The sequence below is a fragment of the Tetrao urogallus genome (genome assembly GCF_951394365.1).
Source record: "Tetrao urogallus genome assembly, chromosome: 2".
Taxonomy (NCBI): Eukaryota; Metazoa; Chordata; class Aves; order Galliformes; family Phasianidae; genus Tetrao; species Tetrao urogallus.
The window spans coordinates 104,677,932-104,703,062 of record NC_136814.1 but is presented as its reverse complement, the minus strand read 5'-3'; the positions used below and the strand labels follow the sequence as shown (position 1 = coordinate 104,703,062).

Here is a 25,131-nt window from a genome sequence, read left to right as displayed (position 1 = left end):
TATATTCAGTATTATGTAAATCACCTTGTTAACAGTTGCGGGGTGAAAAGCTGTTCGTGCAACAGCTGCCTGTGCGCAGCTCCTGGGCGCTGCCCCACCTCCTGCCTCTCTCCCAGCCCTGCTTCATCAAGTAGCTGGGCAAATTGATGAATTGCAGCAAAATGATCTCACTGCAATGCCTTCTGCTGATGAATGAGGAATACCCTGCCAGAGCATCCTGATTTCAGGTGATGGATTTGAGCCCGGGCTCCAAGACAATTCCTCGTGGCTGACAAGCTCAGCTATTTTCACTCTTAATCTTTATAATATTTGATTGAATAGATCCAAGGTCATCATTTCCACCGAGGTGGCTGTTCAAAATACCACCAGCCTTCAGATTATTTTTAACTGCATCTGGAAAAGTGCAGAATATTCACCTAAGAGCTGGTAAGAACTTTGTCCCTGGGAGATGCCTACACCTTAGGCACGCGCTTGCAGCGGTGTGAACAAGCAGCTAAGAAGTGGCATTTGTCATCCCACGGCCCAGAGCTCTCACCATCAGACTGCAGGGACACAGAGCCCAGGGAACAGACATTTCTCATCCTCCATCACAGCCCAGAAGTTTACTTCTTTTTTCATGTTAGGAGTCCGATAGGAGGCAGCTTGGCTTTGAAGAAGTGGGAAGAAATAACCATTAATGTGCACCATTTCCTTATACAAACACTGTATAATAGGGGGCACCTTAAAGTCCCCAGGCTTGAGCCTTACAGAATATATAAAGCCTTTTGGGATGCAATATGGTTTTTCCTTCCCATTTCCTTCTCTTACAGAAGCTCAGGTGGGAGTGCAGCCTTCTCCAGCCCGGCTGCACAGAACTTTCACATGGATCTCTGCACAGCATCAGCTGTGTGCGAGACATCAGCCACGTGTGAGACATTCCAGCACTTTGTTGTGCAATCCCTGATTACTGATGTCTGCTCCCTGCATTTCTGCAGCGAGATCTGTAACGCAGCATAGGACATTTGACATAGGGCTCCCTCCAATCTACAGATGGGGAACCCCACAAATATCCGTCATCCCCACAACTTCTGTAGTCTCCAGTTTAAGACCCCAAGGAATGAGCAAAAAGAGGGATTGGAGAACTGTTGTTCTCTGCCCCCACCACTGCCAGAGCAGCACGAGTGCCTTTTACACAATTCCCCTCTGTCACCAGGGGACAACACAGCCAGCTTTGTGCAAAATGTCACAACTCTATCTGGTTTAGAAGGATATAATCTGCACCATTTTGAGCCCTTCCGAGGCTGGGTGCAGGCATGGGGCTGCAGGGCTCATACAAAATCACCATTGTGCAGGGCACCAGAACAGGAAGAAATGCTGTTGCTGAGTCTGTGCCAGCAGAACCAGCAAGTGGTGATGGAAAAGTCTGGCAAGGGAGCAGCAGAAAACCTCTAGGGACCCAGGCCTTCACTCCTTCATAGAACATCCAAATCAAACCAAGGGAGGAATTTTAATTCTCAAATTAAGATGAGTTTGGAGGTAAACGAACAGCTGGAAAGTCAAATGAAGCTAATCCCCTTCCTCCCCAAAAAAGCAACAGATGCTGCATTACACAGCCTGCAGGATGAGCAGTCGGTACCCATGCTGGTGACACACACAGCCCTTACTGGTCTAACAGGGGTTAACAAAAAGGCTTGCTCCAGAAAACAGCCCTATTTATATACTCATGAACGTGTGCTGGATCACTTCTGCAAATTTGGCTACAGTCTGCAGGATTTAGAAAAGAAACCCACACCCACTATTGCAAGAGTTGCAATAACATCAGGCCTGCTGGTGCCAATGAGTTATAAGCGCTCACAGCAGCCGGGGTTTGGGATCCCTCCATGTTTTGTTTCTGTGGAGGTAACTGCACTGTTATCAGGTGATGCAGGATATCAGGCTCTGACACCTGGCCCTCCAGTTCATATGCTGGAACAAGGCAGGCGTTTGATGGCATCTGCATTGCTGACTCAATCGCGTATCTTCATTCCCATACCGTCCTTGGAAAAGGGACATGGGGGGAAAGAGCTCTTCAAAGCAGCACGCAGTGGGCAGCACGGCCTCACTTTGCTGCTCTGCCTCAAGGCATCACCGGTAAAAGCAGGCAGATCACAGAAGTGCGACCCTGCCTCCATCCCACATCCACCAAGCTGAGGTTTTCTGCAAGAACATCCCAACTGCCCCACGTTTGGAAGACAACAGCATTCGAACAAAGGAAACCTTGCCCCAGCTTCTCTCTGCACGTTACATGTACCCAGCCTCAGAAAAAGGTGGAAGAAAAACATCTTCTTGTTGAGGCTCATCCTACCTTCACGCAGCTATTCCAAGCTCTGTAATTTTTTCCCCCCCGAGTTTAAGCTCTGGCACATCTTGTTTTCCTCCTTCTAGAGAACAAACAAGAAGAGCAGCAGCCCTGTAGCTAATGAAACCCTCCTCCAAGTTGGAAAGTACTGAGCTGTGAGCAAGGAGGTGACAAACAAGAGAAAACAGTACTGAGAGGACAGTAACCATGCGTGGGAGCAGTGCTTCCCAGCAGGAAGGCAGATCTCTGCCACGGCAGCCGTCAGCAATGTCCACAGCCCCATGTGCCAGACCCACACACAGGGCTGCTGCCCACATCCTCCTGCCATGCCTGGCCCACCCCCAGCTGTGATGGATGAAGCTCCCCCACTTTGGTCACAGGGGCTGTGAGACCACCTGAACTTAATATTGGGCTATTGAGCAAGGAAAAGGTCTACAGCTGCACACATGCATCTTTATCTCCACGGTGCAACCTAGGCTGGATTCACAGAATCGTTAGGGTTGGAAAAGACCACTACGACCATCTTGTCCAACCACCAACCCACTGTCCAACTGCTGATCCACCATGTCAATCCATTTGTTGTGATGGCAGGGATGATATTGGAGAGCTTTGCCTTTACCTCATATCCTGGATGATATTTTGCTGGTTATGAGTGCAAACAAGACCTCAGGAACAGCCAGCCTGGGGCAGAACGAAACCTCCTTCCTCTGCCACCTGGCTTCCTGTAGGGACAGTGCAAGAGCTCTCCCAGCGAGACTCCCTGAGACCACACAGACAACCTAGGCCACGTCCACGTGGGCTCTGGAGGCCTTTGGAACAAGCCAGGACAACAGCAACTCCCCACAAACTCCAAGGATCTCCACGAGTGAAGAGGCAGCAACGGCATCACCAAAACCAAGGCCCAAAAACCAAGGCCCAAAGGATCCAGAAGGTCCACAGCAACAAAACCAAGCCCGGGGCTGAAGGCCTCAACGCCTTGTGCCAGGCTGAGGGCTCCCTCCCAGGAGATTCGTGTCTCATCACGCATCTGCCTTGATCGAACGCTCTTCCAGGCTGAGACACGCCGAGAGACTCCTTTGGTGAGTAACCACCGTGAGCTCACTGCAACGTTTCTGCCCGTTCCCTCCATCCTGCGCACAGCCTGTGGGCTTTCCTTCCCTCCGAGAGCTCTGCTCCACCAAACGTGGTCCAAAAACCATCAGAGACAGACAGCAGCAAGAACTATCGTGGATTTTGGAAGCCACCTCCAACCAGGGCCAGCACCAACATCACCCACTAGTGACAAGCACTGCATCCACCTGCAGGGCTCAGCACCTGCTGAATTTTACCCTTTTCCAGTTCACCTCTGCTGTTTTATTCATCACAAACAGCCATTCAAGGCAGGGCAGCTTTTCACAGAGCCATAGGCTGGTTTGGGAGACGGTGGCAGTGTACAGCCGTTAAATAAAATATAAACACCTCATCTATTCTTAACATTGGGTTTTGATCTTCACTGTTTCTACTCCCCTTTTTCAGTGTAATTTGCAATTTATTTGGTTGCTTTTTGAGGAGCGAGAGCGTAGGGCAGGGCTGACTTACTGCCTAATCTCATTTTTGATCTATTATTAAACGTCTGCTTTCTTTTTACTTTTTCACCCTTCTTTAGGAAGCCAGAAGCCCCAGCAGAAATTACAAGTCCAGAAAGAAAGGTGAACTGGAAAATGAAAGCTGGGAGAAAAAGAATTGCTGGTGGGGTTTTTTTTGCGTTGGGATTTTTGTTCAGTTTTCTTTTTCGGCTTCAAGAACTCTCCGTAATGCCAGCCGAGTGGGAGAAAACGTGCTGAAAGGGATGGAAATGCAAAGTACTGGCCCCAGTCCCACTGCTGACACGTGGACAGCCCCTGGCCAGGCCAGTGCCTATGAAATTCCCCCACGGAGATGGTTTAAAAACAGGACTGTGCTGATATGCCCTTGTGCTTTTAGCAGCGCTGCTGATTCTCTAGCAAATCCCTGGGCTCTGGGAACACGCCACAGAGCCACATGCTTGCATTTCCAAATGGTGGCAGAGCCGGGATGCACTGAAAGCTGGGACAGGGTGGCCAGAAGTCCTCAAGGAACCCACGGAATCTTTTTTTACCACCTTTATCAGGGACTTTTGTAGCAAAACACGATTCCTGCCAGGAGCTGACGCACACACGGAACACGCAGCCAGGTACGGGGTGCTGCAGAGGTGCAGCAGCATTCAGCGCCCTCCGCCTTCACTGCAGGCTGTTGTTTAACGGCTTTCTGATTATTTCATTGCCCTCTCCTCACCCGCTGCTAAATAACAGAGCTTACGCCTGCCCTGCAAACCCACATGTGACCTCCTTGCTCCTGCTCCTATGGACAGACTTGGTTTCAAGCGAGCACAGCCAGCCAGAGATGCTGAGCGATTCCAAGGAGGTGCCTGGCGCCTGGCTGCAGGATTCCCCACGCACTCACACACGGGGCTGTTTGCACAGACACGGGCTCATGTGCACAGGCACACGGTCACACACATCACCTGCACACACCTGGCTTCCACCTCCTGGCCAGGCCCACTGCACGGAGCTGGAATCGCTCGCTGCGGGCTCCTGCCGAGATCACCCGGGTACCCAGGGATGGCCGAGCACTCGTTAGCATCTCCTATTGATCCACTTCATTACTGTAACCCTTTTCCTATTCATTTCCAATGACAGACATTTCATTAACAAGAAGAGAGCCATCCCCCAGCCATCAGAAGCACAGCCCGGTCCCACAGACCGCCACTATTCTTTAGAAGGCAGCTTGCTGTAGAATTCTTTAGCTTGGAAGTGACCTGAAAGATCATCCAGTTCCAACCCCCAGTTTCTTACGAGCCTTTACTTTAAAGCACAGCTCAAACGGATGAAGATTTTGCAGTAAAACTGGGCACGTTCAGACCCAATCTGTAGGAAAAAGCATTCTCAAGCCACTCTCCATCACCAGCCAGAGTGAGATGTCCCTTCTGCCCTGCTGACACGCCGGCCAGGCAGCCTTCTGGGCAGGAATGCAGTCAGAAAGCACCTGTCCCCAGGGATGCTTTTCTCCTCACAAGCTTTTCTTACATGCTTTCTCATAAGGTGGAACACACTGAACAAACTGCACCAAATTTAAGTCTCAGCCATGAATCCTGCACTGCACGAAGCAGCCGCCAGTCCCCCATCAGGCACAACAAGCAATTTCAGCTCAGGATTCTATTTTTGCCCCAATAAAACACTACTGCCCAGCGCCCCAGCTCTGTGTCGTGCACTGTGCAGAGCAGCTCGTGGGGCTGTAGGGAGCAGCAGCAGTTTGTTTCGCTTGGTTTCGCAGATTGGAAGTGAAGGCTGGAGGTGAAAGGAGGCATCTGGGGCCGCGCTGCCTGCAGCGGGGTGGGAGCAAAGAAACCCAACCCCAAGACAAGCTGATTTGCTTTTGCAGCCAGTCTCCTCTCCAGCAGTCACTTCTTCAGTGCTGCTCTGCCGAGGGCAGTATGCAAAACCCTGAATTTAAACAAGCATCCCAATATCTACACCCTAACATCATCCACATCCCCAACACGTGCACCCCCATATCTGCACCCCCAACATCTCCAACCCCGAATAACAACCACATTCACCCCATCGCAACCTGTACCCCAACATCTGCATCCCCACATCAGCTGCATCCCCAACAACATTTGCATTCACCAACATCTGCACCAAACATCAGCATCCCAACATCATCCGTATCCCCAATAACCTCCACATCCCCAGCATCACCTGCATCCCAACACCTACGTAACCCAACACCTGAAACCCTACATCACTGCATCCCAACATCGCCATCCCCGGCATCATTGGCACCCCTCAACATCTGCATCCCCCAATAAATCCACACCCCAACACCCGATGCCGTGGCCCAGCACCCCCATCCCGACACTCGCAGCCCTCCCACATCCCAGTCCCCACGCCAGGAGGAGGAGGAGGAACCCCTGCACACCCCAAAATCCCACAGCCTCACATCACACCGTGCCAGCAGCAGCCTCCCTGCAGCCCTGCATGGAAAGAACTCAGGAGCAACTTTCGCCTTCTCCTATTCCGGCAGCCGCTTTACACCGATGTACATCGCAGCATCATTGTGCGACCAAAGGTGTTTGCCCTGAAATTTGCATTCTGGGGCTCAAAACTCACTGCCCTCATCCCAATGGGCAGCAGGAAACCCCAAAGGGCTCCAGGAACAAGGCGATACCCCAGGGGAGCTGCTGTGGGCTGGGTGTGGGGAGGGAGAGAGTAATGGTGAGGGGAGGGAATGAGGGGGGAGGAACCGAGTGGAGCCAGTGAGGGAAAATGAAGTGAGAGAAACAAATAGATGGAAGTAGGGAAGGAGAAAAAGATAAAGGGAATGGGAAGGAAAAGGGGGGAAGGAAAAGGGGGGAAGGAAAAGGGGGGAAGGAAAAGGGGGGAAGGAAAAGGGGGGAAGGAAAAGGGGGGAAGGAAAAGGGGGGAAGGAAAAGGGGGGAAGGAAAATAAATGAAAGGAAAAAAGAAAGAAAAAATAAATGAAAGGAAAAAGGATAAAAAAAGAAAGAATAAATAAATAAAAGGAAAAAAAATAAAAGAAAAAAAAAGAGAAAAAAAATTGAAAGGATGGAAGAAATGAAAGAAAAAATAAAGAAGAGAAAAAATAAAGGAAAAAAAAAGAAAAAAAAAAAGCAGAAAATGGGGAAAAGAGAAATAAACGAAAAGAGAAAAATGAAAGAAAGAACTAAAAAAAAAAAAAAGACAAAAAAACGGGGAAAAAAAGTGAAGGTAAAAAAAAAATCAATTAAAAAAAAAAAAAGAAATCAAAGGAGCACAGAGAAGAACGAAAGCAATGAGGCAGCGGGAAGGGAAGGGAAGGGAAGGGAAGGGAAGGGAAGGGAAGGGAAGGGAAGGGAAGGGAAGGGAAGGGAAGGGAAGGGAAGGGAAGGGAAGGCCGGCCCGGCTCCCGGCTCCCGGTCGGCCCCCCCTCGCCCCGTTACCTGCGGAGCGCCCCGGCCCGGACCCGCGCTGCCGCGGCCGCTGCCCGGCGCGGGGCGGAGCGGAGCGGGGGCCGCGCTCGCTGCATTGTGGGAGCGGCGCTGAGGCGGGAGCGGGGCGCCCCCTTGCGGCAGAACGAGGCTGGGCGGGAAGCGGCGGGCGGGAAAAGGAGGGAGGGGGTGTGTGTGGAGGGGGGGGGGCGGGCGTGGGGCTGAGGGGTAATTAGTGCGGGTGGGGGTAATTAGTGCGGCTGAGGGGCAGTAAGTGTATGTGGGATGGGTAATTAGTGCAAGTGAGAGATAGCAAGGGTGTCTGGTGTAATGAGTGCAGCTGGGGGGCATGTAGGGTGGGTAATTAGTGCGGCTGAGGGGTAATTAGTGCGGCTGAGGGGCAGTGAGGGCTGTAGGGTGAATAGTGCAGCAAGGCGGTAATTAGTGAGGCTGAAGGGTAATTAGTGAGGCTGAGGGGCAGTCAGGACACGTGGGAGGGTAATTAGTGTAGCTGAGGGGTAATTAGCACAGGGTGGGAAAGTGAGGGTGTGTGGGGGAGTGAGTGTGGCTGGGGGGTATGGTGGGTGCGTGGGGGGGTAATTAGTGCGGCTGAGGGGTAATTAGTGCAGCTGAAGGGTAATTAGTGCAGCTGAGGGGCAATAAGGACGTGTGGGGTAATTAGTTTGCCAGGGAGGTGATAAGGGTGTGTGGGGTGGGTAATTAATGCAGCTGAGGGGGAGTTAATGAGGGTGAGAAGTAATTAGTGTAGCTGGGGTGGGTAATTAGTGCAGCCAGAGGGCAGTAGGGGAACGTGGGGTAGGGAATTAGTGCAGCTAAAGGGTAATTAGCGCAGGTGGGGGAGGAAGGTGGGGATGTAGGGTAATTAGTGCAGCCGGGGTTGGGTAATTAATGAGTTCAATCAGGGTGGGGGTGGGAAGTAATGCAAGCGGAGCAGTAACTGCAGCTGGGATGGGTAAATAATGCAGCTGGGGTAATTCATGTGGGGTAAGCAGTGCAGTGGGGTAATTAGTGCATGTGTAGGGGTAATTGGGGCCGTAGGGTGATTAGCGTAGATGGGGTTGAATTAGTGAAGCTGGGGATGAAATTAACGCAACCGGGAGGAGTAATTAGTGCAGTGCTGTAATTCATGCATGCGGGGGTAATAACTGTACTGGGTGGGGGGGGGGGGAGGGATTAATGAGGACAGGTGGCGTAATTAGCGCCGCTTGGCGTGCTAATTGCAGCGGGGCAATGACTGCCGCCGGGGTTCCCGGTGCAGCAGGCTGCAGTTAAGCGGCCCGAGCCCCGCTGTGCCGCGCTCGCCCGGTGCCGGGCGCTGCCGCTCACGGGGTGGCACTGTTGTGTCAGGAATGCACGCAGCCCCGCCATCGCGCTCCTGACCGCCGGTTCCCGCAGCCCCGTCGGTCCCCACGGCTCTCCTGTGAGGTTCCCAAAGCTCGTGGAGTCCTCAAGGCACCACGGTGCTGCCCCCGGAGCTGCGTCCCTCGGAACAGCGCTGGTTGCAGCTCTCCACAGCGCTGGATGCAGGCGATGTCCCCATCTGAGCACTTCTTCCCAAGCATTCCTCCATCCCGTGAGCTTCCATTCCACCCCCGTGGGCTTCCCTCCCTGCTTATAAGAAGCACAGTTGCAAAGGCCCACGATGCTCATCCAGTTCCAACCCCCTGCTGTGTGCAGGTCACCAACCAGCAGCCCAGGCTGCCCAGAGCCACATCCAGCCTGGCCTCGAATGCCTGCAGGGATGGGGCATCCACAGCCTCCTTGGGCAACCTGTTCCAATGCCTCACCACCCTGCGTGTGAAGGAGATGAGCACCCTTCCTTCCCCTGAGCATCTCTTCCTCCCTCCAACCACCCCTCCCAGCCCAACAAGCAGCCTCCTTCCCCCTGTGGCAAAGTGTCATCTCTGCATCCCCATCCTTCCAAGCTCCTTTACGAGTCCCCAAGACCCTCACGGGCGCTTTGTGCTTAAGGACAGAGAGCACAAACGATTTGAGAGAAGCCCTGCTGACAGTGGGAACGGAGGATGAGGTTCCCCACACGCAACATCCCGAGGGCGCTGGGAAAGCCCCCAAACCCGCCTACAAAGGCGAACCAGCCTAGGAGCGGCTGCCTCGCCACAAATGAAAATCAGAGCAAAGTTAACTTCTGTCTAATCCCATCTTCCTGCAGCCGAGCAGATGGTTTGCTTCTCTTGGCAGAGGCGGCGCCTTATCTGATCGCAGCGCTGGAACGGGGGAGAGCAGAGGGCTTTGAAGGCAGCGCGGGAGCCGGCAGAGGTATGTCGGGGCTGGCTGCTCCTGACAGCTCCAGGTGGGATTTGCAGGGCTGTGTTGCAATGCGGGGCCCGGGGGGATTTCTCAGCAAAGCCGAGCCCTGCGCTGCGTGGTGGGGCCAACAGGCGGGAGCAGGGCAGGAACGAGGGGGATGCAACGCCCTCAGGAGGAGAACAAAGGCTGTTCTGTGCCTTGTAGGGCAAAACATGAAGAAATAAAGCTTGCATTTGAAGTTCTGAGTGCTAAAAACATCTCCTCAGGTGCTGCTCAGGAGCAGCAGAGCTCAGCTGTGTGACACAGAATGGTTGGGTTGGAAGGGACCTCAAGGATCATGAAGCTCCAACCCCCTGCCACACGCAGGGCCACCAACCTCCCCATTTCATAGCAGCCCAGGCTGCCCAGGGCCCCATCCAACCTGGCCTTGAACACCTCCAGGGATGGACGGGGCATCCACAGCCTCTCTGGGCAGCTGTTCCAGCACCTCACCACTCTCATGGTAAAGAACTTCCCCCTGACATCCAACCTAAATCTCCCCTCCTTCAATTTAAAGCCATCTCCCCTTGTCCTGCAGTTATCAACCCTTGTACAGAGTTGACTCCCCTCCTGTTTGTCGGCTCCCTTTAGGTACTGAAGGCCTTCCCCCGCAGGACCCTCCTCGGGGGTGGAATTCAAACACGGCTCAGTTTCGGACAACAGCACCGGGATTTTTACACGGTTTTATTAAAAACTCTTAAAGGTCTAAAATGAAAATGTACACCTACTACAGAATGACCAGTTTGTACACTCACAGGTAAAGTGCTAAAAATTAAACGTTACCGAAGCGACACGGGACGACTGGAACTGAGCCCACGGAGAGCTGAGCACAGCAGCAGAAATGAAGGTACAGCCCCAGAGCAAGCGTGGGATGAGCGACCATGGCCCTGCAGCTGTGGGCTGCACAGAACGCATACAGAACATAACGCCGTGTGCCACAATGAACCCCAATCTGCTTATAAAACACTGGCATAGGAGGGGAATTTCACATTCAAGTCTACATTCGGTCGTTAGGGCTGAAGCACGTGCGGATGCTCTGCAGCCTGGGCGCCCGCTTCCCACTGCTGCTGCTTTGGGGTGCTGTGCTGCAAGCACCTCGCTGAGCCATGGGCTCCTCCAGCAGCCCCCGGGCTGGCAGCACCTGGCAGTGCGTGCCCTGCTTGCAGCTGGGTGTAGGACTGGCACCGATGCAGCAGGTGCTGCTCTTCTGTCCTTGGGTGCTGTTTGCACAACCAATAGCTGAAGCCTGTGCTGCTAAGCTGAGGTCAAGGCGCTACGAAAATGCAGAGCACTCGAGAGCAGAGTAATTTACAGACAATTGAGGCTTTTTGCTGCAGTTTGGCTTTTAGGCTCCCCCAAAGATTATCCCTGTGGACCGAACAGGGAGGTGGATCCTTGCAGCCTTTCCATGCAGCACAAGCACAGCACTGACTCACAATTCCATGGTGGGATGCTAACAGGAAAGCAGCACCTAAATGTGCCCAGGTCACCCAGAAATCTCCCACACCCTGAGATGCAAAGGCTTGGCAGCCCCAGCCACGAGTGCATCCAGGGTGAGGCCACCTTCCCCCTGAAACAGCTGCTGGGAAGAAGGCCTTTGAGTCCCAGGGAGGAGGAATGCTGTGCAGGAGCAGCGTGTTGGTTCAGGTTAGGAAGATAAAAGGAAGAGCTTGGGGTCACAGAGGTACGGGTGACAAAAAGCCCAAGTTTTTCCATCTTAATCCCTTTTCTGGCTGACTAGAGCACTCTCCATCCATGTGTATGCAATGGATGAGCAAGGGACTGCTTAAATAGCCCACCTGGAAACAACACGGGGATTAAACCTCACAAATTAGCTAATTTCTGGGAGGATGTCCTTCAGACCTCCCCCACTCCCCTCCCTGCCTCTAAGCAAGTCAAAGCACCGCTGCAATTAACAAGAAAGGAGCACTGGAAATTCAGCCAAGGAGATCAACGCTAACACTTGACCTTCGTCAGCTCAGCGTTTACAAGAACTCAGATATTTGGCTTCTTCTGCAGATTCCGATTCCAAACCCTACCCTCCCTCTGAAGCGAAAAGTTAGCAAGGTATTTCTGAATCCACCGTGAGAGCAGAGCAGCCTGTGATCTCAAAGAGAGCACGGCTACGTGCCCTGCTGCTGTGTCACCAGCTGCAATCAACGGGAGTCGTGCGGCGCTCTCAGTCTCTGCAGTGTGCGTGGTGCTCGTTGCCCTGTTGCTGCCCTCGAGGCTGTGCCATCTAACTGTACAGAGGCTTCTCGACACGCCTCAAGCAGGTGAAGGAGGGAGTTATGTAAGGACAATGAAAAAGAGGCATTCGTATCCCAGCAGTGATGTGCAGTGGTTACTGAGGTAGGTTTAGGTGCAGCGGGTCTGACAGCAGACGCCTCCGAAGATCAGCTGTGCCATCAGGAACGCACCCTGACTTCCGCCTGCTGGGCCTGCAAAGACCTGCTGTGCCCTACAAACCATTCACACACCACAAAAGCCCAAACTGAGAATTCTCTGCTGTGGGCCTACGGTAGGGAATGAAATCAACCCGGAGTAGAGGTTGATGACGAGAGCATGGATACCTGCCTGCTCCTCCAGCAGCAAGGAGGGCTGGGCTCAGTGCTGTGCCCTGATGCCCGACCTCAGCACAGAGCAAAGCCCCTGGAACACAGCCCAGCCCTGAAGGAGCTCCTCGCAGCCATTTCAGCCCCAGCGTTGGTTTGTTCTGTTGGTGACAGGCTGCCCAGCCCGGTGTGGGGGACAAATTTGGCTCTTTCCGTTTCTAAATAGATTGGGAACGGGCGATCTCAGCTTTTGGACAGTAATCTAAAAATAAGTGGCTGAATATTATCTAGATAACTGGTTTTAAAATTCCTCTCTTCCTACATAAATTGTAAACAAGTAGAAAATTTAAATAGTATCTTGTAAAAAAAGCAAGGACAATGCAAGTTATACAAAAAGCGCCCTTCCTTGCCTCCTTCCTCCCCCTCCCTCCACCCATCCCCGCAGCTGAGCCTGAGCAGCCCTGGGAGGAGCTGGCGATCCTCAGCCATCTCCTCTCCCCTCCCAAACGCTGCTCCTGTTGCAATTTCCAGTGTTATCTGTTACAAACGCTGCCGCTGTCTTTGTACAGCACTGAGTCCGGGCCCCTCCCTCTGTGACACAAAAATCGCTCTGCTATCGGAGATGTGGAGGAATTCCTTCAATATCCAAGAATTCCCTTACGCCCATTAGAGAACATGTGGGTGTGACTGTCCGTGGTGGCACCTGCTGATGTGACGACACGTCGGAGGGAGGGGAAGGTTTATTTCTTCAAGAACAAGGAATCCAGCAACGATGGCTGATGGGTAAATAACAGTTATCAAATAAATAATTACCTACAGAGAGGCCCTAAAGAGGCAGGCAGCCGGGTGCTCAGCGACTCAAGCCTGCTGAACGCTGGCTCTGACGCAGGCGTGAGAACGGCGGCTTCAGAACGGAGAAGCCGGCCTCAGCTTCCCGACGCACGAAAGCAGCGGCTGCCCAGAGGCGCCGTAATGCCGAGCGGCGCCGCCAGGCTCAAGCGCTGGTGCCGTCCTCCTCGATGACGCGGTTCATGCTGGTGCCGTGCGTGATGTGCGTCAGGGGGTTGCTGCTCAGGTCCCTGACGCTGCTGTGGCGCGATTGCTCGTTGAGCCGATGGGAGCTGCTGTGCCGGGAGTGGTCGGTGAGCCGGGACATGCTGCCGTGAGGGAGCCTTTCCTCTATGCCTCTGTAGCTGCAGGGGGTGTAGCTGGTGTGCAAACAGAGGGGATCGTATTGTCAGCACGGCAGTCTGGGAGAGCTCTGGTTTCCCACGTGCTGAGATGGCAGAATCGGAGTCACTCCGCTCGGAAAAGGCCTCTAAGGTCAGCCAGTCCGACCCCGGCCCACCCCGCCGTGCCCACTGCCCACGTCCCTCGCTGCCCCATCCCACGGTTCCCAAACACCTCCAGGATGCTGACCCCACCACCTCCCCATTGCTCTCAGAGCTCATCCCACGTCACGCACTCCATGTAAGAGAAGGAAACGCACCGGCCGTCGCGTGAGCGGTGCAGGCTGCCGTGGTAGCTGCTCACTTTGCTGTGCACGCTGCCCGCCTTGCTCCTCTGCTCGTCCAGCATGGCCAGCTGGGTGGAGGAGGCGTGGGTGGAGGTGCCCTGGGTGGAGGTGCCCCTGGACTTGCGGATGATGGGGGTGTTGGGGTCCCGCAGGAGAGACTGAGCGAAATCTGGCTCCTGCAGCACCTGGCGGCTCTCGTTGACAACTCTGAATGAGGCATGAGGTTTGAATAGTTAATGTCAATTAGTGCAATAAGGGCTGTAAGACGATCGCAGGAACAGCACTACAAGTATTTTACAAGCAGGACTTACGCTATAATGGCTCCGTTTGCCTAATTCTAAAGCATTTAGAATTTGGGTATTTCAGCAAAGTTCGTATTCTTGACTCCTTCACACTCTCTGTACCTGATGTACCAAATGCCATGCGTGCATCCTACCAGGCTCTCTTGTGGATAAATCAACATTTGCTCCAACTCTACAGGAGGCATTTTACTCAGCAGAGGGCCAGTTCTGCCATGGATGGCCAAGGCAACGCCACGGGGCAGCCACTTAAAGGCTTGCTATGTTTGCAGATCTATTTTGAAACAGCCACTTACTGAGACAATATTTATGATTATGAAACCAGGTATTCGTGGCTATTATGTAATCAAATACACTGTTTCTAAATTTAAGCCATATCTCAGCCTAAATTAATTTTGGCCCTAAAGAAGCTACAACACAATCTTACTGTAATTTTATCGGAGCGCTTGGGCTTTACGGTCAGAGGCATATGGGAAAATTAAACGTAGAGACAATTGCTTTGAACTGCAATCATGGTGAAAACAGCTGAGGTTTAATTCCCACGTAACGATGTGATTCAGTGGACCGGATTCTAGATAGGTACCTTTACAAATGACAGCCCTCCATTCCACTGCTCTGCGTACAGCAGAGAAGCTGCAGTATTTAACTGAAACCTGATTCTCATTTTAAAACCAACAGAACAATGAAATTTTGATTCTGGGACCAAAGAATAAGAATGGCTAAAAATATGACTTGTTCTTCAGGGCTTCGTTTTCGGAGCAGTTGCTTGTGCTGTCCTTTGCTCCGCTGTAAATAAGGACAGAGAAAGCTGACCCTACCTGCTCCTGGCCGTGCCTCCACAGGACACTGATCAAAATGCTGCCAGGACCACAAGGCAGCAGGACTTCAGTCAGCACTCGGCTGGTTTGTCTGTTTCAGTACTCACTCTTTTTTCCTGCGTCCGTGGAAAAAGCTGGCCCACTCAAAACAGGTCTTTTTGCTTCCAACCCAGAAGACAGAGGGTATCCCAACCACCAAAGCCATGAGATATTTCATCAGAAAGAGGATCAGATCTGGACGACTCATCTGAGTGACCTGCAGAGAGAAAGAGACCAAAAAGAACATCATACAAACCACCATAGCTGGCTTCTCCTCTTATTAACTCATTTAAAATAACTGTCTGTGCCTCGAGCCAAAGTAAACATCAACAGGGTTCCTTTGTTTCACGGCTCCAGAGAGCAGGACTGAATGTGAGGGCCGATCCACTGCGGAGTGAAACAAAAGCCCCAACCGCTGTGAGGTCCCAGCCTTTATTTGTACTTCTGGTCTTTTGTCTGTGCCCTGAATAACTGTGAAATACTTTCTAGTCTGCAAGTTATGAAGACTCATTTCTTTGACAGAACTAACCTACATAAAACCAGGTGTTACATTCGCTGTTGGGAAAAGTCCCAGTGAAAGGCTTCATGGGATGCTCAACGCTGACCCTTTATTCCCTGCCATTCACGGAGGGCTCTACCCTTGCTTTCCTTCCCTTGGGAACGTCAGGCATCACCAAGGTATGACTTATTGCCAACTCTGACTGCCCACATTTATTCAACGTGACCAGATGAATGTTTGTGAATATTTGTGCATATTTTTGCAAATATTCATCCAAAAAGGAGTTGCTAGGAAAAGATGTGGGAGCAAATCCGAAGACGTAATTTCCAGATAGGTTTGTCAGAACAAATAGGCATGGAGGCCTTTTGTGGAGTCAACAACAAAAAGTGAGCTGTCAAGGGCAAATCTTGAAGAGCTGACGATGTGGAATTTAATTTAGAAGCATCACAAGCACGATTCTATTTCTCAGAGTTCATCTCTGCATGAAATGGGATCAAGGCTCCTCCCAGGTGAGTTCTCTCCTGAATGGATTTCACATCAGACCGCAGACCTCCTGGCCCTTGCAGGCATGAAACCACACAGCACGAGTCCTCTGGGCGGCTTTGGAGCCATCGTGTGAGGTTTCACCCAAGAAAAGGATATCGACATGTTAATGGTGACCCAATAAAAACCTATGCAGCAAAATTAAGCTCTCAGAAATTAACCCTATTATCTCATTTCATAACGTGCAAATGCGGCATGAAGTGGAATAAGTGGTGAAATTCATCACTTAATGTAGGCAATGCTCAGGTGAATTGTGGTGTTTCCACACCGTGCTGCCTGCTGGCCCAGCTCTCGTGGCAATGAGTGCAATCCCCATTCTTGTGTTGAAAACAACATGAGAGTTGGAGCTCTGAAGGCCAGCGTGTGATGAGGTGCTCTGAAAGGGCATTTTTATCTCCTGGATTGAGTCAGACCGCTTTACGCTAGACAACAGAAGCGAGGTGGTGTGTAAGCATGCATCCTCATCCCACTAAGGAACAGATATTTCTTCCATGAACACACTGCATCCAACCATTTGACAGCAAAGCTTCTGGCTCCATGCATTTCTGCAGGGTGTTGCAAATCATTCCAAGCAAAAGTTGAAATCAATTCACCAAATACCTCTGGGTGAAAAGAGGAGCACCCTGCTCTCAAAGCAAACTATTCACACTCAACCACGAGCTTCTTTGCACGAAGCCAGCAATTCGAGCAGGAACACATGGTGGGCTCCCTAACCATTAATACTAAAGTGACTGCACCTGTCTTAAACAACATCTCTGTGGATTAGGAGACACTAATTGCAATTAACAAAGGAAAAATAAGACTCGAAATCACTGTTCCAGGAATATAAAACTGTAACTAATAGGTGCTTAAACCCAAAGCCTCCGAGCTCATTTCCAACAAGTATGGCACTGATGTAATTCCAAACCCAAACTGCCATTTTCTTTCAATAAGACAAAGAAATGATTGCCTGGATTTTAACAGCAGTAAAACCACACAGCAGCTCCCTCGTGCTTACCCTTGGATTCCTGCTATTGAAATCCAGGGCACCTCCACATTTGCTCTGTCCATTTGTCTGGATGAGGAGCTACAAGATGTGGTTTCAGTGCTTGTGATAGCAATGGTAACGGGAGGACGGTTGGACCAGATGATCTTGTAGGTCCAACCTTGTGATTCTGTGATTCCATGATTCTTTAGGCCTTCAGGGGCACTCAGCCAGCAGGGGAACGGGCTGAGATGGAGCTGCAATACAGGCGGTGTGCTCTGCTCCGCTCTGCTCCGCTCTGCTCTGCTCTGCTCTGCTCAGGCACGTCCCGCCAGCAGCACGGGCACCGATGCTTCGCCGAGCAAAGACCAGCAAACAAGTTCTGTCAGCTACAAAGATTGCATACGTGATAGCAAGGCTTCACAACCCAGCCCTGCTCCCATCTGCCAGGCTGCTGCTGCAGCTGGGCTGGTGCAGGGTGTGAATCGCGTCCCTTGCTGAGCACAGAAAGACATTGGTGCGAACGCACCGCTGCCCTGCCGAACCCCCAGTAGCAGGTGTTCAGCGAGGAGGTTAAAAACATCCATTTCAGCATTCCTCTGGGGAAAAACAATGCCTCTTTGTAGGCACGCTGTTAATTTAAGATGCTTATATAACTAATTTCTGAGTATCTTCCCCTTCTGCCCCTGAACGATCAACCTCGGTTGCTTTTTAGTGACAGAGACCGGTGGCCTCTTCCTGCTGCCACGTATGAAATCACACATTAATGAGCTTGCTGCACACGTGGAGTGAAAGCACAAACCCAACACCTGTCCCCCTCCTTTGGGGCCCGGTTCCACAATAAGGCCGATCATTCGATATTTCCCTAAGGATGAAAAGCAATGAAATTCAAATTAACTCATCCCTTTGTTGAGAGCAGAGGAAGCGGGGGAAGACCAAAGGGAATCTGATCCGACAGTCTCACTTTCATTACCATTTCCATCACTGTCACTGCTTTCAAATTCAGGATATTATACACGTGCTGCTCATTTCCCAGCAAAATGCAGCTGCATTTCTCTCTCTAAAATCAAATTATTTTTTCAGTTCATTAGAATCTTGCCCGTTTTACTCCACAGGCAAACGAGGATCCATGCAACCTCCCTGGCTACAGGGCAGCACAAGCTGAAGAACAGAGCAACTCCAAGCAACTGTGAACGGCCAACCTGATGTAGCCCTGATGTAAGAGCTGGTGAGGAAGACAGCCATCCATCCTTCAGCAGCTTCAGAACGGGTCAGGTCTGTGTGAAACAGTCACAGCAGGCTCTGGAGACGTCCGAAAGAAACTAACGGAAGCTGTTCTGGCTCTAAATGCCAGAAGCTGCATGGCAACGCTGCTCTGAGCAGAATAAATACCAACATTCAGGTCCTGCATGGCAGAATGGCTGAGAGCTGTCACACAACAACACTGACGCCTTTTGTTTCTTGCTCTCAGTTGCACTTTCCTGCTTACTGCAGGGACACAAAAGACCCATCCATTAACTTCGCCCATTGGATCACAGCAAAACAGTTGTCAGAACAATTATGAGAAAACATTAGCAAATATTCTCCAGAATGACTTCATAACTACCGAGTTGCTGTATGCCCAGAGTGGAAACTAAAGCAGAGTGTTCAGTCTGTGCAACTTGGACCAACCTGACCCAAGCTAATAATAAATAAAGCAATGCAATAGAAGTGTTCAGATTACCACCTCGATAGGCTGAGAGGCCATTCTGGAGGAGACGTTCCCAGAGATGCCAGGCGTTGGCTCCAGCAATGCACATCTGTCTCACTACACCAAATGCATCCAAAGCATTTTTTTATCCCCAAGAATTCAACCTGTGTGCCTGAGAAACCCATCCTTACGAAACCTGCCTCTACGGTACCTCTGAAATACAAAGCATTATATTTTAGAAGGACTTCATTTGAGTTTCTCTGCCATGCTGAAATTATTCAGCCCATAGGAGGCTGTGGATGCCCCATCCCTGCAGGCATTCAAGACCAGGCTGGATGTGGCTCTGGGCAGCCTGGGCTGCTGGTTGGTGACCTGCACACAGCAGGGGGTTGGAACTGGATGAGCATTGTGCTCCTTTGCAACCCAGGCCGTTCTATGATTCTATGATTCTGTGATTCTGTGATTCACAGAATTAGTTTTCAGTAGAAGCCTTTTGTCTGCATCGGAGCCTCATCATCTACCACAAGAACAGCTTTGGGTAACACAGCACAGGAGCAGCTGCCACAGGGCTGCAGGCTTCTCATCACCCATCTCCTTGAAAAGGGCTCCCACAGGACAAGCAGAAAGGCCCTGACTCACGGCTGCAGCCTAACGCCTCCCTTCCAACACATCCGCCCTTCAGGCCCTGCGGTTGCTCACAGTGCCAGCCAGGAGCTGCTGTAAGCAGACGTGCTGCTGGCTGCTCCTGCCCGCACCAGGTCCTGCAGCTATCCTGTGCCAATCCTAGGATGTGCTGATCTGCAGCTCCAGGAAACGACTGCTGGGAGAAAGGCCAAGGGAAAGCTGCGTGTCAGAGAAGCCGTTGGGATGTTGTGCGGTTGGTGGCTTTATCTTGAAATGAAAGACAGCGTTCAATCGCAGCAACTGATTTTTGTAAGTGCTAGCAATGGTTTGTAATTAGAGAGACTGCCCAAGTGCCTGCGTTCTGGTTTGTACCAGAAGCTCCTGCTGCTATTCAGAAAAACACAGCTCCCCGACTTCAGATATCAGCACCTCACTTGGAATTAAACAGCGAGTCCAGAGAACAAACAAAAAACCAAATGCGTCAGAAAATGTGATTCCTGGGACAACTCCGCTGCATGTGGATTAAAACCTCTGCAGCAGTAACACCCACTGTGACATTCTGTTCTCCTTCTTGAACATATTCAACCCTTGCTGCAGCAGCCAGCAATGGCACACGAGGCCGCTCAGTTCTGCAGCTCCAGCCCTCAGCTCCCGTGTAGTTCTCTCCTTTCCAATTGCGCTTTATGCACGAGCACGCTGCCACCCTGCCAGCACTGCCTCAGACTTTAGCAGCTATTTTCAGTGTTCCTTACAGTTTTGGAAAACTAACTGCATCCCTTCTTACCCTTCTTCTGCAAGGCTATGCACACCCATACATCCTGCATGGGTTTCCTTAGGAAAGCCCTATGCTTTGACCACAAGGCTTGGCTACGTGATGCCCACCGCTTCCAACCTCAGCTTCTCTCAAACAAGAGCATAGAACACAGAGTTATTCATGTCACATCCCTACCTAAAAACTGCTCTGAGTTCTCTCTCAAAGCAGCTGCTCCAGGATTGGGGATGAAAGTGTATTAAAGCTGAGAACCACAGAATTGTAGAATGGCCTGGGCTGAAAAGGACCACAGTGATCACGTCGTTCCAACCCCTGCTGTGTGCAGGGTCACCAACCACCCGAGCAGGCTGAGCACACACAGCAAAGCATTTTTAGAAAGACAAGTCCCAGACTTCAGTCGTGAACACAGTGTGCTCAAAGCCTTACCTCTGATTTGGGAATGCTCTCTATCTCTCTATTATCCTCCTATTAAGTACCTTTCTATTTGCAGGCTATTCTGACTTCATTCCATGACAACTAAGCAATCTCTCAAAGTGCTCACAGTGGAAGCTGGACTTCATTGCGCACGCTGTGCCCCGTGGCACCACTGATACAGTGCCTGGAATTACAATTTCCCGGAAAGCCAATGAAACTGCTGCCAGTGGTAAAACCATCAGAGCTGTCTGTTCCAAAGCAAGTAACTCTTCTGAGAGACCAAGGTTTTAAGAGCGCCTTAAAAATAACAATACAAGGAAAACACAAGTGAGAAAGGCAAGAAAGGCAAAAATGCCATTTAGCATCTCTGAGCTGGTAAGATCAACCCTACAACAGCCAAGGAACACCAAAGAGCACAAGGACAGCCACCCGATGGAACTCACTGCGAGGCAGAGCGATTAGGCACACAGACAGCATCTGCTGAGATACTGGAAGAAATGAACATCCACACCAAACCAAAGATGTTCAACCTGAGGAGGCTGTGATGCCCCATCCCTGCAGGCACTCAAGGCCAGGCTGGATGTGGCTCTGGGCAGCCTGGTCTGCTGGTTGGTGACCTGCACACAGCAGGGGGTTGGAACTGGATGAGCACTGTGGGCCTTTGCAACCCAGGCCTTTCTATGATTCTGTGATTCTATGATACTTGCCAGCTGGCCCACAGCCATTTTGGCATGGCTGTTCAACACCTCAAAGCAACTTGGAAACCCAGTGAAAAGAGTCAGAATCATCAGTGAATGCCTGGTGCCAACCTGTGCGACCCAATGCAGGGGGTTGGCCTCCATGGTCTCTTGAGATTCTGTGGGTGTGTGAAATCAGAGCTCCAAACTCAATGTTTTTCCTATCCTTTTAACAGCAATGAAAACTCAATGGAAGAAAGTGCTTCCTAGACAATCAGAACTAAAGGTTGTTCTAGATATGGAAGCCGCTTATTAAAAAGAGAACAGAGTGAAATTGAGAGCTCAAAAACAGCAAGATCTGACCTCCTTTGACAAACCACAAAAGGAAAATAGGAAAAAAAGGTGACCTTGAGCAGTCACACATAGGTACACGGACCACTCTGCCTGTCTAAAGATAATGGTTGAGAAATCAGCACTTCCCTTTGTCTCCAGCTCAGTCAATCCAATTAGAAAGCAAAAAAAAAAAACCAGACAGAAATGACTCACATGGATGAAATGATTGCTTTCACTCAATATGTTAATGCACTGGGAATTATATGCATGTGAAGGTGAGATAAGAAAATACGGTGCGCAGTGTGCAGGATTAATCAGTCCTAGATGTGCACGGAGACAGCACTGATATTACTAAAGCTGAAGAGAATTCCAGGAAATTAGATAGAACATCTAATTTTTCCTGGGCATTTAAGGCAGGAGGAATTACCCGAAGCACTGCTAGGACACTGAGTGACACAGGGCTGAATGCTGCTTCTCACAGTCGGCATTGATTTGTTTTTGAAGAGAAGTGCAGCTCATCATTCCCATTTGCTCGGTCTCTTCTGAGTAAACAGCAATAAGGAAAAGATGTTTTTATCTCACCTTCTTTTTTTTTGAGGGCAGAATAATTGAATTCAACGAGAAGCAGTTCCTTAGGGCAGATTTAAGCAAATCCATTACCTCGTCTAAGAGGAATTCTAAACAACAACTAATGAAAAAGAGGGAGGAGAAATGAAGATTTATAGACAGCTCTAAATCTATTCTCTTTATGCCTGTGCCACACACAAGCGGTGCTAAGACATCTCTTAACAAAGCCTCTTTTCTTTCCCCAGCTTAGTGCACTGCCCCGCATGCTTCTGAAGGCCCACTGTAACACAGATGGCAGAACAGCTGAGATTTGGTATTTCAAATATCATGGCAAAACCCCTGATTAGTAGAGGAAACAACAAAAACCGGAAAACGCACTGTACTGCTGCCAACCCAACTGGGGAACGACCCAGCTTCATGTGCAGGCCCAAAAAGCAGAGCCTACGTCTCAACAACGACTTCTTGTCACTGTGTTTGCTAAGATGTATGGAAGCCCCATCTTTTCTTCTCTTTGGTCTGCGTGTGCGATTGTCCTGAAGCACTTGTGCGTGAAAATAAAGCCTGTGTCAACAAGGGTTACCCTTCACCCACAGTGCAGCCATGGGAAAAGACATTCTGCTACGGGAGCGTTTCGGAGCTGCACGCAACTCAGCTTTACCGCCGCACAGTTTAAATCCCCAGCACACATTCAAATGGCCAGCAGTAAGTCTGGGGGGAGGGGGGAGAAGTCTGTGCTGTGTATGGAGAAACCAAACCCAAGCACGGGCTGCAGAACCTGGGCTGAAATGTCTAGCAGCACATCGCTGGGCCGTTCAGCAGGGAGGGAATGAAGGCAGATGAGTGCACGCTCCCATGGCCTGGCTCACAGCCTACCAGCTCTTTACCACCAGCGTCGCTTCTCAGTTGGCACCTGCTTGTAAAAGAGCTTCCCTGTGTTGAAAGGCTTCTGCAAGAAGCCAAGCACGGTCTCTGGTTTCAGTGCTCCTACGGTGTGTGTTCAGGGCACCAGGCAGAAAGCAAAGCAAGGACCAACCCGTGCCAAGTGGGAATTAAATGCACTTCAAAATGGGCCCCCCGCCCCTGTTACGTGGGCAGCTCTACAGAGGGATGCAAACCAGGCAGATAAAACACCCTGTGACTGCTGGCCAACCAGGAGTCTGAAATGAAGAGATATTGATCTCAGAAGTGCATTTGGACACATCTAAAACCACCTTGGAAATTCACAGTAAAAAAAAAAAAAAAAGGGATCGGATCTAAAAGTGTCTTTGGGAAAAAGGGAAACAAGAAACCTGACAAATTCCTGAACCTAAAGCCGAGATAACAGCCAATATCGAAATCCAGCTCCCCAAAGCTAATTGTCAATTAATGCACTAACAGCAATCTATAATGCAGTATAATTTAAATATTAACAGATATATATTAGCAAGCCTGTACTTGGCTTCCTTTGTGCCTGTACCAGATACACAGAACTGCCACCGACAGGGAAGAGGCTCCCTCCACAAAACATTCCTTCTTTTTAAGCTCTTGGTAGCTTAGGTAACCACCATTAATCCTCTCTTTTCTCCCTGACACCAGCAATAAGCAGAAGCAAGTGGGTGAGAATTCCCATCTTCAGTAAAAACCCATCTGACACTGCTGCAGAGCAAGGCTGGGGCTTGGAATGAAACAGAGCAAGCAGAGGGGGAAAAAGAAGTCGGGAGAGACTATTTGTGTTGCTGCTAGAAATGACAGCTGGCTCTACATCTTCTTAAAGCATCCACTTAATAGTCAGCTGCTTAAAAACATCGTGGCGGTTCTGAGCTTTTAAAGCCAAGATCACAAGGAAAATAGAAAAGACTTCAGAAGATAGGCAAGGCACAGGAACTGCTTCAAGAGCTCGCTCAGAAGGTCGGCAGCAAAACCAGCTGTGTTGTGCTCATGGTTTGTGTGAAAATCCTCTTCTCCATCAGTAATGGAAGCACATCTGTATTATGCTTAGCAAAGCAAAATGATCTCTGTGGGATTCCCAAACACAATCCTGTGTCCTTCCAAGCATGTGGTCTTAGATTCTTATTTATGTCTTCTTTTCCAAGAAGAGCCAAAAACATTTTCTTTCAGGATCTAGAAAGTGTTTAAGGGGTATTGATGCATATCCTCAATCTGAACAAGAGAAGCTGGAAGAAAAAACAACAAAAACCCATCAAAAAAACCCACCCCAAAACCCAACTTCTGTTCTCTCTGCCCCCAAAACATCCCTAGACTTTTCCAGCCAAGAATCCTAATTACATTAGGACACATCTAAATAACAACAAATGTGACCTCTTCAACCCAGCAGTACATCAAGCCAGGGTACAGCTCATCAGAACACAAACCAAGCAGTACAGAGGTACCCCTATCTCTGCTTCAAAGCAGAAAAGGAAGCTGGGAGAACCACCTCAGTCAGAAGCATCTGGAATGAGCAAACTGGATGGTGCTCAGTAACTGTACTCTCCATCTTCACACTGATTTCTATCTAGTATATGCCTAACATTTTACCTCTGAAATTGCACTGGCTTGTATGAGGCCAAGCCCAAAAGCTGAAGAAATGTACAGCACAGGGATGCAGGCAGTGTGCAAATGCTTAGTGCTGCTCTTAGGTTAAATCTGCTGCAAACAGTGTCTGAGTGGATATCCAGCACCCAGCACAAAACCGAGATCCTAACAGAAAATGGAAAAGAAAGTGAGTTTCCAATACAAAACCAGACTTTGCAGTCTGTTCTGAACTCAGCCTGCCAGCAAGTCTTCCCCATCTACAGTGAATCAAACGTGCTACCCACATCCCCTTCCATCCTCCTAAATAACAGCTATAAGATAAGCAAGGAGCACTGTGTTTACTCTCAGCAAGTTAAGCACCAAAGTGTTTCAACCCAATGAGTTTTGCCCACGTGGTTGGGCAAGTTGTGAACATCAGATCACAAGCAAAGATAATTCATAGCGCTCGGTTTCATTTCTCAAAGACTCACTGGGATAGCAAATGCCTTTGAAATAGTTTTTTTCCTCTTGCTTCTCTTTAACATCTAAATTAGATGTCTTTCCCACCAGCGCAGTGCTCAGCCCAGCCCTGAGGCATTTGAGAAAGCTGTGGGGAGTCTGGGTACGCTCAGATCTAACAGGAACGTGCCTTCACTCAAGACCTTTCTGATTTTGCAGAATACCTGATTTTGTGGATCAG

The 25,131-nt window shown here is 50.3% G+C and overlaps 1 protein-coding gene across 2 annotated transcripts in view; it reads right to left on the bottom strand.

The window, feature by feature from the left end:
- Nucleotides 1-13,180: 13,180 nt before the first annotated feature.
- Nucleotides 13,181-25,131, bottom strand: part of FZD3 (frizzled class receptor 3) — a gene marked incomplete at both ends in the record, with an annotated part of 45,932 nt that continues 33,981 nt past the window's right edge. For both annotated transcript variants that reach the window (XM_079532717.1, XM_079532718.1), the window contains 3 exons: nt 13,181-13,394; nt 13,676-13,909; nt 14,927-15,075. In XM_079532717.1, coding sequence (XP_079388843.1) covers nt 13,181-13,394; nt 13,676-13,909; nt 14,927-15,075 — 597 coding nt within the window. The remainder of the gene's footprint in view (nt 13,395-13,675; nt 13,910-14,926; nt 15,076-25,131) is intronic.